The following is a 17,239-nucleotide window of genomic DNA, read 5'->3' as shown; positions in this document are numbered from 1 at the left end:
ACACAGGATTACAGCTGACAGTGGTTTCAAGTTTCCTGTGAATTCTATCCCAGTTTCTGAAGTAGCAGGGAATGACCTACGGATGTCACCGACGATCTAAAGACCTTGTTCAAAGGGTCAGTCAGTCCATTAAATTCAACCCCTAGGCTTCCTTATATGTATGCAAGGTGTTTTGTTTGGCCCTGCAGCCTCTAATGCATCATCACCACAAACCCCTCCAAAAGAACTTGTGAGATCGGGAGGAACTTGGTACAGCCTTAGGACAAGTTCCAAGCATCTGGATACCAGGGTATGTCTACACTACAGGATTAATCCGAATTTATATAATTCGAATTTAGGAAACCGATTTTATAAATTCGAATGTATTCGGCCACACTAGGCACCATTAATTCGGTGGTGTGCGTCCAAGCTACCGTAGTAGCATCGATTTCCAGAGCGTTGCATTGTGGGTAGCCAATAACATCTAATTGCCAATAACATCGAATTGCGGCCACACTAACCTTAATTCGGATTAACAATACCGATTTTGACGCTACTCCTCTTGTCGAGGAGGAGTACAGAAATCGAATTAAAGGGCTCTTTAATTCGAATTAAATGGCTTTGTTGTGTGGACAGGTCAAGCATTAATTCGAATTAAAGCAGCTAAATCCGAATTAAAGTCGTAGTGTAGACCAGGCCCCAGGCAAAGAATATCAGGCTAGAAAGGCTTCCCAGAAAGGCCTCAAGTCAGTGGGCATGAGTCTAGGGACCAGATTTGTCTTCCTGAGCGCACACAATACTATCCACAGCATGCTCCAGTAACCTATAACCTAGCAGATGGTACAAAGTATCATGTCACCAATCTGGGCCCAGTTAAGTTCCTTACTGCAGGAATTCAACCCACCACAGTGCTTGAGTATGGCTCAAGGAAAAGAACTAGTAGCACATCCAAATTGGGTTGTATTCCCTGTTGCTGGATATCTTGAAAATGTACACTATTCTAGGGTAACCATGCCATAGGGAGAAGGTAGGGAAAACATGTTTCTGTAATCACTTTAAACTAAAAAATATTTTATCATCAGTAGAATGTGGAAACTCAGCTGTCTGGAGGTAGTAAATGAAACCAGCCTTTTTCTTAACACAAAGCCAGAGCTTAGTTTCTGTGTGACAGATACAATCACATTTTTATAGTTGGATTGCTAGTGAAAACTGCTGCTAAGACTGCCTGAGTAATTCTATTTTAAAGCCTATTTTCAGTCAGTTTTTGGACCTCCCATGACATCAAAAAAATAACACACATAGAAAAAGACAAATAATATATATTTTACAATAAATATTTACATGCAATCATTGTGTATGCTAAAAATAAGCATTATTATAGGGTGAAAATGATTCTGGTATCTGAAGACCAGCAGGAATTCCTTGTTCATAACTAGTAAAAATCTGCCCTTTTTTGTTTCTAAACATTTTGGCTTCAAATATTAGTTTTGCACAAAAGATTCGATACATTTCATGAACACTTTCTTACAAAAATTTTCTTAGTATTTTTCAAAAAAGATTTTTACATGGTATTTTATTTGAAACCATGAAAATAGTTATTGTCAGATGTCAATAATATATCCAATTGTTAGTTTAAATTATTCTTCTCTATTTATGGAAGAGAGTCTTAATGTTTCAACTAAATTATGAATACATGCACTTCCATTACTATGTGTAGACAAATTACCTTTTGATAATCACCCTGCACATTTCCAAACTTCTGCTGTGTTAGCTTTTTGATGAGATCTGAAAATAAGCAAGAACATTCCAGAGTTTTAGATAACATAAATTAGAAAATGTTAGTAAATTATATTGCAGGTTAGGTGGGATGAAACTGAGAATGGAAATCAAAGATGACAGACAAATATACCTAAGTTTCTATAACTATTGTAGAATACTACATTTTTAAACCCACCTGTACATTTTATGGGAATGTTGAATGATAACGAGGTTAATGAGGTCATACTGAGAAGCAGTCAAGTTATTTTTGTTGAGGTGATCTTATGTGCTGCAGACACCAGTGAAATGATAAATCGGATACTAGGTTACATACTACCTAGGCATATCGATTTGGGTGATTTTAATGCGCCTTGTTTGTGCCAGGTCAACCATATTTTTGTTGGAAAACCACCTACTCAGCAATTAAGTTTTTTATCATAACAATCCTCTAAAGTATATATACATACACCCCCCCCCCCCCCATGGAATTGTATAACTGGTGCTCAAATATTCCAATGTGGATATTCAATGTAGCTTTTTGGGTGAGCGGGGGGAGGTAAGGGTGTGGCATGGGCAGGGAATCACTGTACTTGCAAACTTGCTGGAGGGAAGAAGGCACTCAGATCTCCAATACTGCCCCCAATTTTCCACATCTCAGGCAAACAATGTCCCACCTGGAGCTAACAGACTCCGGAGTCAAAGGCCAAATGGGATTCTCAGACACACCTACTTAGTATTACTTACTTACTATCTGTATTACCAGTGTCCATGTTGTGCTAGATCAGGGGTCGGCAACGTTCGGCACGCGGCTCGCCAGGGTAAGCACCCTGGCGGGCCGGGCCAGTTTTATTTACCTGCTGACGCGGCAGGTTCGGCCGATCGCGGCCCCCACTGGCCGCGGTTCGCCATCCCGGGCCAATGGGGGCGGCGAGAAGCCACGGCCAGCACATCGCTCGCCCGCGCCGCTTCTCGCCGCCCCCATTGGCCCGGGACGGCGAACCGCGGCCAGTGGGGGCCGCGATCGGCTGAACCTGCCGCGTCAGCAGGTAAATAAAACTGACCCGGCCCGCCAGGGTGCTTACCCTGGCGAGCCGCGTGCTGAACATTGCCGACCCCTGTGCTAGACTAATAACTCAGCCCAGTGTGTTAATTTTTAATTGGATTTGAAACATACCCAACATACAGCGACAGCCAAAAAAATGGAAGAGAAGTTCACCACAATATTTTGTAATGGAATGCAAGGTGACAGTTTAATTTTAAATTAATATTCTGTAAAATATGAGTTCACTTGTAAGCTCTTAAGGACAGGGACCCTTCTGTGTTACATGTTCATACAGGTCCTACCATGCTGACGCTTCTAGGCACTATTGCAATCCAAACAAAATTTTAGAGTTACATCAACAAATGTTACAGAGGGTCCTGTGGCACCTTTAAGACTAACAGAAGTATTGGGAGCATAAGCTTTCGTGGGTAAGAACCTCACTTCTTCTGAGGTTCTTACCCATGAAAGCTTATGCTCCCAATACTTCTGTTAGTCTTAAAGGTGCCACAGGACCCTCTGTTGCTTTTTACAGATTCAGACTAACACGGCTACCCCTCTGATAATCAACAAATGTTGATTTTTTTCCAATTAAAAACAAAGATAAGATAGCCCAGGATATTAACTATGTCTGGGATATAAAACCTTTCAACCCTACACTATCAGTTTAAATCCAGACCAGATGGCAGTGGCTGATTGTAGTTAATTGATGGCCATTTAATAGCCCATGTGAAGTACAGGAGGGGGAGTCAATCCAATTCCTAGTGAACATGTGGCAGTGTATTGATTTTGGCACATTTGGAAGGCTAAGGTCTCTTGGAAACTCATTCTCACCCTCATCGTTTGTCCCTCCAGGTCAGAGATGTGGTATCACTGGCAGACAGATGAAAGAAAGAAAGCTTATGTTGTATTATCTATTGAATTGTATTATCTATGCCTCTATTCTGTAGCGCAAGGAAGATTAAGAGTTCGGAGGATTGAAGTCCCCAGAACTCTTAATCCAGCACTTTTCAAAAACAAAAAATTCACTACAAATTTTTAGAGGTCATATGATGTGCTCAATGGAGTTAGCAGGAGTATTTGTGGCTCCCAATTCCCCTCCAGTTTTTACAGCAAAAATCCTGGGGGGCGGGAAGGGGGAGGACAAAAACCCAAACATTCACTGACTCCCCAAAACAAGAATACGTACCTGCCTGATTTATGGGGAAAAATAAAATGAATGTTACTCAGAAAACTGCTTTAAAGAAAAGAAAGTGGGTGAGGTAATATCTTCTATTAGACCAAATTCTGTTGGTGAAAGAGAGAAGGTTTTGAGCTAGGAACAGCTCTTCAACAACTGAAGAAGAGCTGTTGGTGAAAGAGACAAGGTTTTGAGCTGTTCCTAGCTCAAAACCTTGTCTCTTTCACCAACAGAAGTTGGTCCAACAGAAGATATTACCTCACCCACCTCATCTCGCTAATATCCTGGGACCAACACAGCTACAACAACATTGCAAACATCAAAGGAAAGAAGCAAACATGCAATGAGCAAGGCAGCAGTGGCTGTTTCTAGCACACCAAGGTAGATGTACCAAGTGAGGAAACTGCACCTACCAAGATTGGGGGGGGGAGGGGGAGAAGGGGAATTACTGCTAACTCATCTGTCATAGAAACTACAGAGTAAAGTGGAAATGCAGGATAGCAAAGCTATTACAATAGCAAAAGCCATATAAGAACATGGAGAGACTGGTAGCAATAGATAACCAAGGAGTTTGTACTGCAAAGCATCATCATTTGGGGAAAGACTAAAAAATGCTTGAAAAATAGAGCCGAATGCCTCAGGAACAGAGGTACATATAAAGGCTTCCTGGAAGGCAGAGAATCCTAATCAAGGCAAATATTTTTAAACATGGCTATTATACACTTTAAATGTTAGCAGACCTCTGATTGAAAGGACACAGAGAATTGCAGGGGCGATAAGCAATACACCAAAAGCTATAGTTGTGAGTTTACAAACATATTGGTACCAACCAGGGGTCCTTACTGCATCAAAATCAGTAACTGAGGCCAAGGACTCTGGGAAGAAAATTTATATTTCCCAAGATTTTTCAGCTGCAATACAGAAACACAAAAGCAGAATAGAACCCATTGATGCAACAACTCCACACCAGACAAATTCAATAAACGGACTTAGCCAAACACAACGCAGATTTTCTACAAAAACCCTACACACCTTTCCCACATCAACAGAAACACTGAATTTCATCAAAAAACGTCCGTATCTAAAATAAACAGGACCCACCTGGTGCATAGAAGTGTAATGTAAATTCCTGATTTCTTTGTAGACAAATGTCTTTTCTAATAACCAGCAATGGTTTAAAAATTGGTATCGCTCTACTGAACTAAATGAAGCTGTGCCAATTTACACTGAGTAGCTGGTCCTTTATTTGTCATGCCCAGCCTTGGACCATCCACTTATACAAGGTACAATCAAGATCTCACGCAAGATTAGAAAAGCTCTCTGAATACAATACAAAAGCTTCTTGAGAATAACCAATAAGGGGAAATCAGCTTTTCACAAGGACTAACTGATTTTATATTCGGAACATGGGGAAGTATGGGCCTAGAAAGGATATTGGACTCTGCAAGAATAGGCACAAATAGCAGGTTTCCCATACTTGCAACTAAAAAAGTTTCACGCAAGCAATGGCTGTGCTACCTGCAGCTGAGAAACCGCATTTTAAAAAAATATACGTTGAAATTAAAAGGCCGCTGGTACTGCATCCTACTGAACAGTGAACCCCCTCCCCCCATTAAGGCTAATGCTGTTACATTAGCAGCTAATAAAATACTAGTGGAACCTAACTTAAGGGAATTTCATAGTAGAGCTGGTCAAAAATTTCCCAATGGAACAGTCTTCCATTAGAAAATGCTGAATCAACTCTCAAAATTTTGATAAAAAAAAATAAAAAATAATTGAAGCCCTTTTTTGATATTTATATTACACAACATTACCCAATATAAAAGTGAAAACAATTAAACAGAAACACTTCGATAAGGTCATTTTGATATTTCTGAAACAAAATGTTTCCGAATTTTAGTTTTGTGGGAAATTTTAAATTTTTGTTCCAATTGGGGATGATAGGAGATTTCAAAACACCGGAATTTCCTGTGGAATGGAAATTAAGTTTCACAACCAGTGTAACTTTGTAGGCACCTTTGCCCTTTGGAATTAAGAATTAAACAGAAATCGGCCAAATGCCATATGTTTAAAGAAACAAATAAGAAAACAGAGAAGAGTCAACTAACTTATTTCTTATTTTAATGAATTTGAAAAGGCTCTGAATCACAGAAGTTTTACTCAGTTAGACACTATTACCTCACTATTAGAGCTGTCAGTCAAGACTGATGGAACTAATTAGGAAATACTATGAAAAACTGATGGCGAGAGTAGTTTTTCAAACTGTGTGAATTACTGCATACACTTCGAAGCAGGCCCAACAGAAACAAACTATCTTTAACATCATGATTATCAAGATTAATATGTATTATTTAGCAAGTAGTCATATATGTCCCTTCAATTAATTAGACAAAGTAGGCATTAAATACTGTATGAAGTTCAGATTTCACTCCAATAATGTGATTGCTATTCACCAAATAATGTGAACACTACTTTACTACTACTTCTTTTCTCTATTATTAGAAAGCCCGTCATCTCTGCATTCACTCTTAGTAGGGTTTCCAGATGTGCCACAGACTACTAATTCTCTCTGACCAGGTGTCAGTCATTTATGCAAACAGTTATATTCTCTATGATTTAACTTAATATTTTAGAAGTTCTTTGGTATCAACTGTAGTAATATCAGTCATAATGAACTCATTTGATATTAAATGTGGAAGTCATTAAACATTAAATGTGCATTCAGGAGCAATAGCATCACTGTTGTAAGTTTTTGACAAAACAAGTCGTATTCCTACTAGGTGACAAATCTTCTTTCTACAGTTTACACTACTCTGTAGAAATCTATAAAATCGAAGGGTTCGCCAACTTGAACGAACATATTTAACGAGTCCAATTCTTATTTCCAAAATAAAACTAACAGGAAGGCATTGTGAAAAAGCACGATGACCTCTATTTACAAATTAACTGGATTAGTTTTTAAGTCTGTGACTGAGCAGATGTATGCATTGTTTCATATGACCAGTAATCCAAGGCTTTAACTTAGAACACATTTTATCACTGAGGTTAAAGAGCTTTACTTTATAAGGCTCACTTACAATACTAATTACGTTAATACTTTACTCAGTCTCTTTCCTGCTTTCCACGCACATGCAAGATGCCATCTGCTCTAACAGACTGAAGTACTGACTTATTATACCACCATCTTACTGATACTAGCACCTTCTTGCAGAGGTGCATATAAACACTCCTTTCCACGTGGTGAGAGTGTTATGTAGATGTTTCTAGGTATGTCTGTTCAATGTTGTAATACTCAGGACCATAAAGTTTGTTTCTTGGCACTATTCAACGGAAAGTGATGGTAAAAGACAATAGAGACTTAATAAGCTGTCTGGATATTAACAACCAATACAACAAACTGGAACACAATTCCCACTGCCAGGAAAGTTTTACAGGACTAGATGACAGAAAAACAAACAAACAAAAGTTGGGACAATACAATTGATAGGGGGTCTATTTAAATTACAGAGAAATCACTTTTTTCACAGCTTGGTCACGGCATAAATAATTTCATGGATGTGAAATTTGCTATTTATGCTGTGACCAACAAAAAATGTGTGATTTCTCCACAGTGTTTCTGAAACTAGGGGCCCATGGCCCAAAAGGGGGTCGCAAGCCTCTTAGGGGGTCATGGTATTGCCACGCTAACTTCTCTACAGCTGCTGGCGGCACTGCCTGAACCTGCCCAGATGCCCAGCTCAAAAGGCAGTGCTGCCACCAGCAGCAGCAGCACAGAAGTAAGGGTGGCAATACTACAGCACAGACGTAAGGGTGTGGCCAGCAGCTACCACTCTACCCTCTGCTTTCAGGGCTGGGCGGCCAGATACCAGATTTCAATACGTGACAATTTTCACAGCAGCAAATTTGGTAGATCCCTAACAATTGGGGATATTATTCTTGTTCTTAGTGCCTCTAAAAAGAGCATTTTTAAAAAAATGAATTACTTTGGGCCAAATTCAGTTCTAGTGTCACTCCAGTAAAGTCAATGAAGTTACGCCAGAAATACATTTGCCCCATTATGCGTAATACAGAATATTAGTCCCTGATTCTGAAAAATAATTAAGCATATGCCTAATTTTAAGTGAGTAGCACCTATGACTTCAATGGGGCTATTTAAAATGTACCTTGCTGACGCTGGGACTCTAAGACAATGATGGAAAACTACATTGTGATAAAGTTGCTCACCACTTTAATAGTGTCAAAATACTCTCACTCTTAACACATGTCCTGGTATTTCATTGTAATAACTCAAGTCAACAGGATTACTCATATGCTTAAAGTTAAGCATGTGCTTAAGTGCTTTTCTGGATTGGTGTCCATGCGAGTACATCTAGTGTCAAAATAAGTAATTTCACAACACTTAGAAAATTTACCTATTAGCCTGAAATGAATGTATTACTGCTACTTCAAACTCATTGTTTCTTTTAAAATATGACTTGTGAAGGTCTGCCCCAGGTTTTAATGCAAACTTTCAAGATTAGTCAATGCACAGCAAGTTTCATGCTTATTGGAGATATCAAAACAATAGTTTGTGATTTCACAGAAAAGATGAGTGGAAGTTCAATTTGTCATCAATTAAAGTCTCTGTTTTGACTTCATGGGACTGATCCAAAGCCAACTGAAGTCAGTCGGAATCCTTCCACTGACTTCAATAGGAGTTGGATCTGATCCTTAGTGAAGAGGTCCCCTCAGTCTGGAATCTAGGCTACCACTCCTTGTTGCCACATCATTGCCAGATGGCTTTCAGCACCCAGCACAGCTCTTTATTCCAGCAGCCCCCTAAATCAGCTCTAGTTTTCTACTACCTCAGTCAGACAAGAGCTCCTAGTGGCAGGGGCAATGGCAGAAGGACCCAGCACACAAGCTGTTGCAGAGTGGGACAGGCCCCTCTGCGTAGGTCATTTCTGCCCCGCTTACGCCATGGAATTTTTACCCTCCTCAAGCAAGGAGAAAGTCCACAAGACTCAGCCCTCTCCCAGGGCAGACACCAGGCAGGCAGTCCATTTGATATAGGAAGCATCTGAGCTAAGGCAGGGATCCAGATGGGGACCAAGTGTTCCCTCTTTCCTCCCTGCTTATGTTCCTTGTAGCCTTCTAGCCTGTGTGTGAAGTGTCTACATTGCAGTAGGGGGTGAGTGGCCTAGCCTATTCCTCCCCATGCTCCAAGCTCCAGTGGTTAGGGACTCCGGAGCAGGTAAGAGAGCTTACTCCGCTTCTCACAGGGTCTCCTTTAGGCAAGTTACACCCATTTTCCCCAAGGATGAGGGAATTAGGGGTCTTTCCTCATTGTAGCCCTGTCCCTTTATATTTGGCAAGGTCTCTCTCCATGCAGTTGCTAGCTCCATCTTCAAGGTTAACTAGTTTCCGTAGTGATCAGGTCATTCAGTTACCATTCTTTTGCCCCCCCCGTCAAAGAAACTCCTTACTTAAGTGTAATCTGGGCATTACATTCTTCCTGCATAAAACCTGGAAGTTTTGTAAATCAGACTTACTATCTGTACTGTTCAAAGGTACAAAAAGGAGGGAAAGGACTTGCATGAAAGAATTACTTAATAGTAAAGATACATGCCTTGTGTGTCAAAGCACATACCCTTTGTGAGCTGGCCACATCTTGGACAGAAAAGGTAGAAACCTGGCAATCATAGGACATTACAGAACTGATGTCTGCAGACATAACTTTTGGGTGCATGTTCTCAGATCCAAGACCACACCTCCTACTTCTCTCTCAGGAAGAATGTCCAGGGTTATCAGAGGGTATGACACAACCTGTGCTGTGTCTAATTTGTTGGGCTTCTTACAGGAAATGAAGATATTCGTCCTGCCTAGTAAATTGCCATTCTCTGGAGGAGCCCACCAGCACAGAAGTCACTTGACTACTCTGCATACAGCTGGTTTATCTAGTAATGTATTTCAGAGTTCTCAGTTTTGAATTAGTGACTGAGCATAAGGAAGCTTTGACTGGAGCAAAATGAGTCAGGACTGCTGGAAGGGTAGCTATAATGGTAATCAAAAAATTAGCAGTTAGCCAGTTGTCACTTGCAAATAGTCTTTAAAATAATTCAGATAATTGTAAATAACTTCCCATATTCACATATCTAAAATACTGTTAAATAAATTCATGCCACTTATGCCACAACAATTAGAATGTTTCATAGAAACCCCACAAAAAACATGCTGCCCTAGGGGATCCTGGAAACCGCCACAAACATCACCAAGTGGATCCAATGCTCAGCGGACTTAATATTTGTATTAAGGATGGGAACTCACATTGCCAGATTCTAAACCCACTCAAACATTGTTAGCTCATCACAGAATGGAGCAGCTAAAATTTCAAGCGTTTCTCCCTCTCTACTCACTCAAATCCCAAAATGCAGATCTGTCTTTTACAGTAGATGCAACACATAAAATGAACCACGGGGTAAGTGTAAAGTAAGTGCTTACAAAAAATAGCAAGCTTTCAGAATGTATATTGCTATCTTTGTAGTTGAATAGTTAAGCCACTGAACTATCTATCAAACTTCCAAAAAAAAAAAAAAAAAAAAAAAAAAAAAAGAGTTGTATAAGAATATCAGGAGCACAGTTGGGATGGCGGGAAAATGGGATTGGGATGCAGTGTGGAATAGGAGATGGGGAGAACAGCAAGTGTGAGCGTGACAGGAAACTGTGTGAATGCTATTAAGAGGGAGAACTTTAGAGAGCATGTGTACTATAGGCTTTTGCTTTCAAAAGGCAATGCAATTCATAGGAATGTTGAGGTGTGATACAGCAAGAGTAGCTGGGTGAATGGGAAGCAGTAATGGGGACGTACAAATTTAATAGATCCCTCTTCTCACAAGCAAATCTCATTGAACTCCTGAAGAGACAAAATATAATTTATTAGCCAATAGACACACTCCTGTTCAATAAACGTTTAACTCGTACATGCACAAGAGCTCCTTATTTTCCAAAAACAGACGGAAGCGTGGTAATTTTATAAACAGAAGAGCCTCAAAGTCTGTTATTAGCAGAACTAAGCAATTTAAACCTCCGTTCTCCCACAAAAGTTCCTCAGTCTTTACAGCTGCCAAGCCCTGGGCATGCTCCCCTAACACTCTCACATCATCTATCTACACAGTAATCCATACAGACAAAAATTTTAAAAAGCATAGTCAGAAAGCAAATCATTCAAAAAACAAAAGCCATTATGTTGATTGTCAAGAAAATGGGACACACAGAATAAAAGGTTTTTCCTTTGAAAATAACCTTTTCAGGGATGTGGTGATTGTTCTTCACTACACAGAAAATTCTTACTTGTTGCAAATTTGCAACAAAACCCCAAAAAAGTGGTCTTCAGAAAAATCTTTGCTTAAAAATCTGCATACATAATTCAAACAATGTCAAGTAGGATGCACTTGATAGAGTATTCTATACAGAAATTACATTCAATCATTTTTAATAAGACATTTTAAAGCTTAAACTAAACCATATTGTTTACAGCACTATAATTATCCATCACCATATATTTTTTGTCTGTCGTGGCTATATGAAGCTCTCTCTTCTAGGCCACCATCTGGTAAAGCTTTACAACAGATTAAGGGCAAGGGTTCAGCTCAGGGTGCTGTACAGGATTGCCTGTTTTAACCCCCTGCAGACGCTGAACAACTTGCTGGTACTTTATGGTTCGCATGTCCAAGGTGTACTGGAGTGACACCTTAAAACATTTAAAGAGATTATTTTAACACACATGTATAACAAGGTTGTTTTACCTTAAGTGTCAGATTTCCAGCTCCCTCCCTCTCCTCTCAAAAAAATGTTCCAGTATATTGTAAGTAAACTGAGAATAGGACAGAATTCTGCTTTCATACTCTAACTTGTGCCTATGGCAACATGAATGCAGACAATTGGAAGTGACACAGGAGAGCCCTATTGGTACTGGTTTTTAATTACTTCAACAACTGGCTTTTTGGCAACCACAGTATGGTCTCAGAATTCCTCCTCTGTATTTGCCATTTCTCTGCAAGGGACAGTATACTCCATATGAACCTGAACCACTAAATATGCCATGGTTGCAGAAGTACCATAAGTCACAGACTGACTGAGCTCAAATGTTTAACATTTTTAAATAAGATCTGAATTATGCTGTGCCTTCTTCTCCCCCCTTCCCTCACACCCGTCCCACTCAAAACACAATAGGGGCAAAGTTTCCTTGTTTCCTTATGAAACCAGAGTACTGTACATGGTTCCAATTGAAAAGTCAAGGAGTTGTGTTTTAGTACAAGATGTTTAATGAGGTACATAACATACAGTCTGCAGCAGATATTCTGAGGCAAACTCTCAAAATCAGGTGGTTTACAAGACGCGCAGCAGATACTTTTGACAGAAAAAAACAAAACAAAACTCCAATATAAATAAAGTTTCCAGAATTTCTGTTATGGGGTTGGCAAGGAAAGATTAATACATGTAGAATCCAATTAATCAGAGTTTGATTAAGTCTCCTGGAGTTCTATGTTGGAGAATGTTGGCTTTCTTGCTAGCCCACCAGCTTTGATGAGGCCACACAAACATTGCTCCTTAAAGTCGTTTGTTCTGTAAAAGAAACTAATAGTTATTTTTGACCCTCTGGGTTTTATCCCTTTAAAACCTGCCACCATGCTCATTCCAAGATGGAGAAAGATGCTGTGGAATCCAAAACTCTATTTACCCAAAGAGTTGAGTTTTGCCAACACGTATTTGTTGTTGAAACATGCATGACTGCCTACTTATATTCAGCAGACTTCTTGAATGGTGAAGAGAAATCAATGCTAATACATAGTAGTCTGACTAGTGTCTATTCCAAACACATGAAACAACGTATTTTAGCTAATAAGAACAGGAAGCAATTTACAAAAAGCTACATCTTAAAAATATACCTGAAAATAATTTTTGGCACTTAGGTTCCAGATTTTGGAAGAATATTTTAAATATTTGAGTTCTCAAGAGCAGATGAAGTGCAGAATATTTCTGATATTTTTCTCTATTAAGAATAGTTAACTGCTGCTTTCCAAATCTATAGTTTCAGCTAAAAGGCAGAGAAAAGCATAGTGCTTATTCTTGCCTATCAAAGAGAAAGCACAAATTTTAGAAAGTTATTTCCACACTTATCAAAATCCTCATTTCATTAAATATGTTATGAATATTGCAGCATTTTCTGACTTGGATCTGAATAGCTAAAAGGACTGTGACGTAGGTGACAATCTTTAAAAACTGGAAAGGAAATCCTACTGAGGAAAATAGAAAGGAGCATAAACTCTGACAAGTCAAGTATCATTAGGCAGGCCAAAAAAGATTTTGAAGAGCAACTAGCAGAAGACACAAAAACTATTAGCAAAATTTTGTTTAAGTACATTAGAAGCAGGAAGCCAGCCAAACAATTGGGGGGGTGGAGGCATCAATAGAGGAAGTTTTGGAACAAATTGATACATTTAACAGTAATAAATCACCAGGAACAGATGGTGCCTAAGAGTTCTGAAGGAACCCGAATATGAAATTGCAGAACTACTACTGTGGTATGTAACCAGTTGCTTAAAATCAGCATCTGTCCCAAATGACTGGAAGATAGCTAATGTAAGAATGATTTATTTTTTTTTTTTTAAAGGGCTCCAGAAGTGACCCTGGTAAGCCTAATTCCAGTAAGAAGCCAACTGGTAGAAACTATAGTAAAGAACAGAATCAGACATATAAACACGATTTGTAGGGGAACGAGTCAAGATAGCTTTTGTAAAAGGAAATCATGCCTCACCAAATCGACTAGAATTCTTTGAAGGGTCAACAAACGTGAACAAGGGTGATCCAGTGGATACAGTGTACTTGGATTTTTGAACAAGGTCCCACACCAAAGGCTCTTAAGCAAAATAAGCAGTAATGGGAGAAGAGATAAGGTCGTCTCATGGATCAGTAACTAAGTTAAGAGATAGGAAACAAAGGGTAGGAATAAATGGTCAGTTTTCAGAATGGAGAGAGGTAAATTGTGCCCAAGGATCCATACTGGGACCAGTGCTGTTCAACATATTCATAAATGATCGGGGAAAAGGGGTACAGACGCTCCCTGACTTACGCAAGCGTTCCGTTCCGGAACGCCTTGCATAAGTCAAATTTTGCGTAAGTCGGGGATGTATACCTGACAATTACCAAAAAAAATACCATGCTTACGGAACTTTTTCCGTAAGTGCAGGTTTGCGTAACCCGCAGAGCATCTGTAAACAGGGAGGTTGTACAGTTTGCAGATAATATAAAATTATTCAGGATAGTTAAGTCCAAAGCAGACTGCAAAGAGTTACAAAGGGATCTCACAAAACTGGGTGACTAGTTAACGAAATGGCAGATGAAATTCAATGTTGATAAATGCAAATTAATGCACATTAGAAAACAATCCCAGCTGAACATACAAAATGATGGGATCTAATTTAGCTGTTACCACTTAAGATAGAGGTCTTGGCATCATCATGGATAGTTCTCTAAAAATATCTTGTCAATGTACAGCAGGAATCAAAAAAGCTAACAGAACATTAGGAAAGGGATAGATGATAGAAAATACATCTTAATGCCACTATATAGAGCCATAATATGCCCACACATTGAACACTGAGTGTAATTCTGTTTGCCCCATGTCCAAAAAGATACTGTACATTAGAATTGGAAAAGGTACAGAGATGGTCAACAAAAATGATGAAGGGTATGGAACAGCTTCTGTGTGAGGAGAGATTAAGAAGACTGGGACTGTTCAGCTTGGAAAAGAGATGACTGAGGCGGGATATAATAGAGGTCTATAATATCATGAATGGAGTGGAGAAAGTGAATAAGGAAGTGTTATTTATCCTGTCACATAATACATGAAGCAGAGAGTCACCCAACAAAATTAATAGGCGGCAGATTTAAAACTACATAAAGGAAGTACTTCTTCAGAGAATGCAGAGTCAACCTGTGGAACTTACTGCTAGGGGATGCTGTAAAGGCCAAAAGTATAATTTGGTTCAATAAAGAATTAGATAAGTTCAGGGAGGATAGGTCCAGCATTGGTGTAACCCCCATGTTCTGGCAGAAGTTCCCACTGGCGGAAGCTCGGATCAGATGACAGGGGGATGAATCACTTGATAATTGCCCTGTTCTGTTCATTCCCTCTGAAGCACCTGGCACTGGCCACTGTTGGAAGACAGGATACTGGGCTAGATGTACCATTGGCCTGACCCAGTATGGACATTCTTATGTTCAACATTTCAAATACATCCCAGGTCAACAGCAACTGAAAAAAGTTGTCATCTCACAGCCGTTTGCTGGCCTATGAGAGATGAGTGCATAGTCTCAATCTAGTTCCACACTGGAACTCTTATTAGTCATTTCTGCCTTTGACTGAACTTACAGAGTAGTTTAGAAATATTTATCATGTGTAAGACACCTATATAGTAGGTAAATATCCCTATACTATATTATAGATGAGGAAAAGTGAGGCTTAGAGAAAAGTAAATGACTTGTTTGAGGTCACGCAGCAAAATCAGTGTACACCTCTACCCCCATATAACACTGTCCTCGGGAGCCAAAAAAATCTTACCACGTTATAGGTGAAACCACGTTATATCAAACTTGCTTTGATCCGCCGGAGTGTGCAGCCCTGCCCTCCCGGAGCACTGCTTTACCGTGTTATATCCGAATTCGTGTTACATCGGGTCACGTTATATCGGTGTAGAGGTGTATTAACTAGGATAAGACCAATACATTTATACCACAGTGTTTCATAGGCCAATCACTGTCTAACCTCTTTTTTTAGTGAACCAATCAGTATAGTGGGCTAATGATGCTTAAGCTACATATAGCTGCGGACAACTTTTTAAATATTTTGTATTTTGCCTGTGAAACATTATCCTGGCAAGGGTTCATCTTATAAAGTTATACCTCATCGATATTTCAGTTACTGACGTGTGTATATCTATCTATCTCTATATCTATATCTCTTGCTAAAAATCTAAATATCCTCTGAAGAGCTCTACATTTTGGGGAACAAAAATAAGTATTTTAACAAAATAAGTTCACATAGGGATACAAAAGCGATCACAGATTAAGAACAAACAACGTTGTCTGAGACAGAAGCACAAGCCAACGTACATATTGAATGTATACTCCATGCAGACAGGGGACCAGGCTGTTGGTAGAATGGCACAATATATCACCACACGCCCAGCTAGCATGGGTATAAATAGCTGTATAGACGATTAGGCATCACTTAGGCGAGTAGAGGAGAGTGCCCTACATGCTGAACCCACAGGGTATACACCTTACACAGCCAGGCCTCCCACATCTACACTGCTATTTTTAGCAGCGTAGTGTCTTGCTGCCTCCCCACTGCCAGAGCCCTTCCTCGTCACAGAAAAAGGCTGTGGGCACCCCTGCCCACCCCACAAAAATGACAAAAAAACACCAAAAGAAACTTCACAATCTACAGCCCCAGCTGTCTTTTGTGCAGGTTAGGCATGCTCTGACCATACCAATTGATCAGCTCCTGCAGACAAGACAAATGGAGGAACACCAAGTTTGAGAATCTCAGAGTTTAGGGGGTGAAGTATGGTGCTATCAGGATTTAGGCAGTTACCACATCATTTCCAGCTATTGACATGCAAGTTATTTTCATGCTAGACACAGACTTTAGGATTGTTAGCAGTCAGAAAGAAAGCCCCAGACGCCACTTTGGGAAACATCAAAAACGACTTGCTCTTATGTAAAGAAAACTGAACACCCGAACCTATAACCTTTCGGACATTTCATACGTCTCTCTCTCGTTGTCCTATGCCAACAACATTCAATGTTATTTATAATTAGAATTGGATATGGAGACTTAAACTGGGTATAATTGTTGACTGGTCCCAAAAAAGGACCCTGAATTTAGACCTCAGAGAAGGCAGAATCAGACACTCAGTAACAGTCAGGGCCAAGCTCTTGTTCAGAAACCACACAGTTGTATAAATTTGCCCAACTATACGTGTTTTGTAGCTATTAGCTAGTAGCAGGATTTTACTACTCCTTTTTAAAGCTACATCATAATCCTAACCACAGCACTGGAGGAGAGGATGAAGGCACAGGATCATATGGCACACTTAAAGGGATTGTGGAGTATATGCACATTTCTGTGACAATTTATAGATAGTCTTTTGCATCTGGACTGAGACAATACAAATGGAACAGTCATCTCACCAACTCTATAACAATACTCAGGGGATCTAAGTTTTCTGTGGAAGGAA

At 39.7% G+C, this 17,239-nt stretch overlaps 1 protein-coding gene across 3 annotated transcripts in view; it reads right to left on the bottom strand.

The window, feature by feature from the left end:
* PROM1 (prominin 1) overlaps positions 1-17,239 on the bottom strand; it is a 76,971-nt gene that overhangs the window by 48,074 nt on the left and 11,658 nt on the right. For all 3 annotated transcript variants that reach the window (XM_065404882.1, XM_065404881.1, XM_065404883.1), the window contains exon 2: positions 1,706-1,764. In XM_065404882.1, coding sequence (XP_065260954.1) covers positions 1,706-1,764 — 59 coding nt within the window. The remainder of the gene's footprint in view (positions 1-1,705; positions 1,765-17,239) is intronic.

This window comes from Emys orbicularis, chromosome 5, assembly GCF_028017835.1.
Source record: "Emys orbicularis isolate rEmyOrb1 chromosome 5, rEmyOrb1.hap1, whole genome shotgun sequence".
In the NCBI taxonomy this organism is placed as follows: Eukaryota; Metazoa; Chordata; order Testudines; family Emydidae; genus Emys; species Emys orbicularis.
Note: the sequence above shows the minus strand (reverse complement) of the source record. Positions and strands in the feature narration are given on the sequence as shown.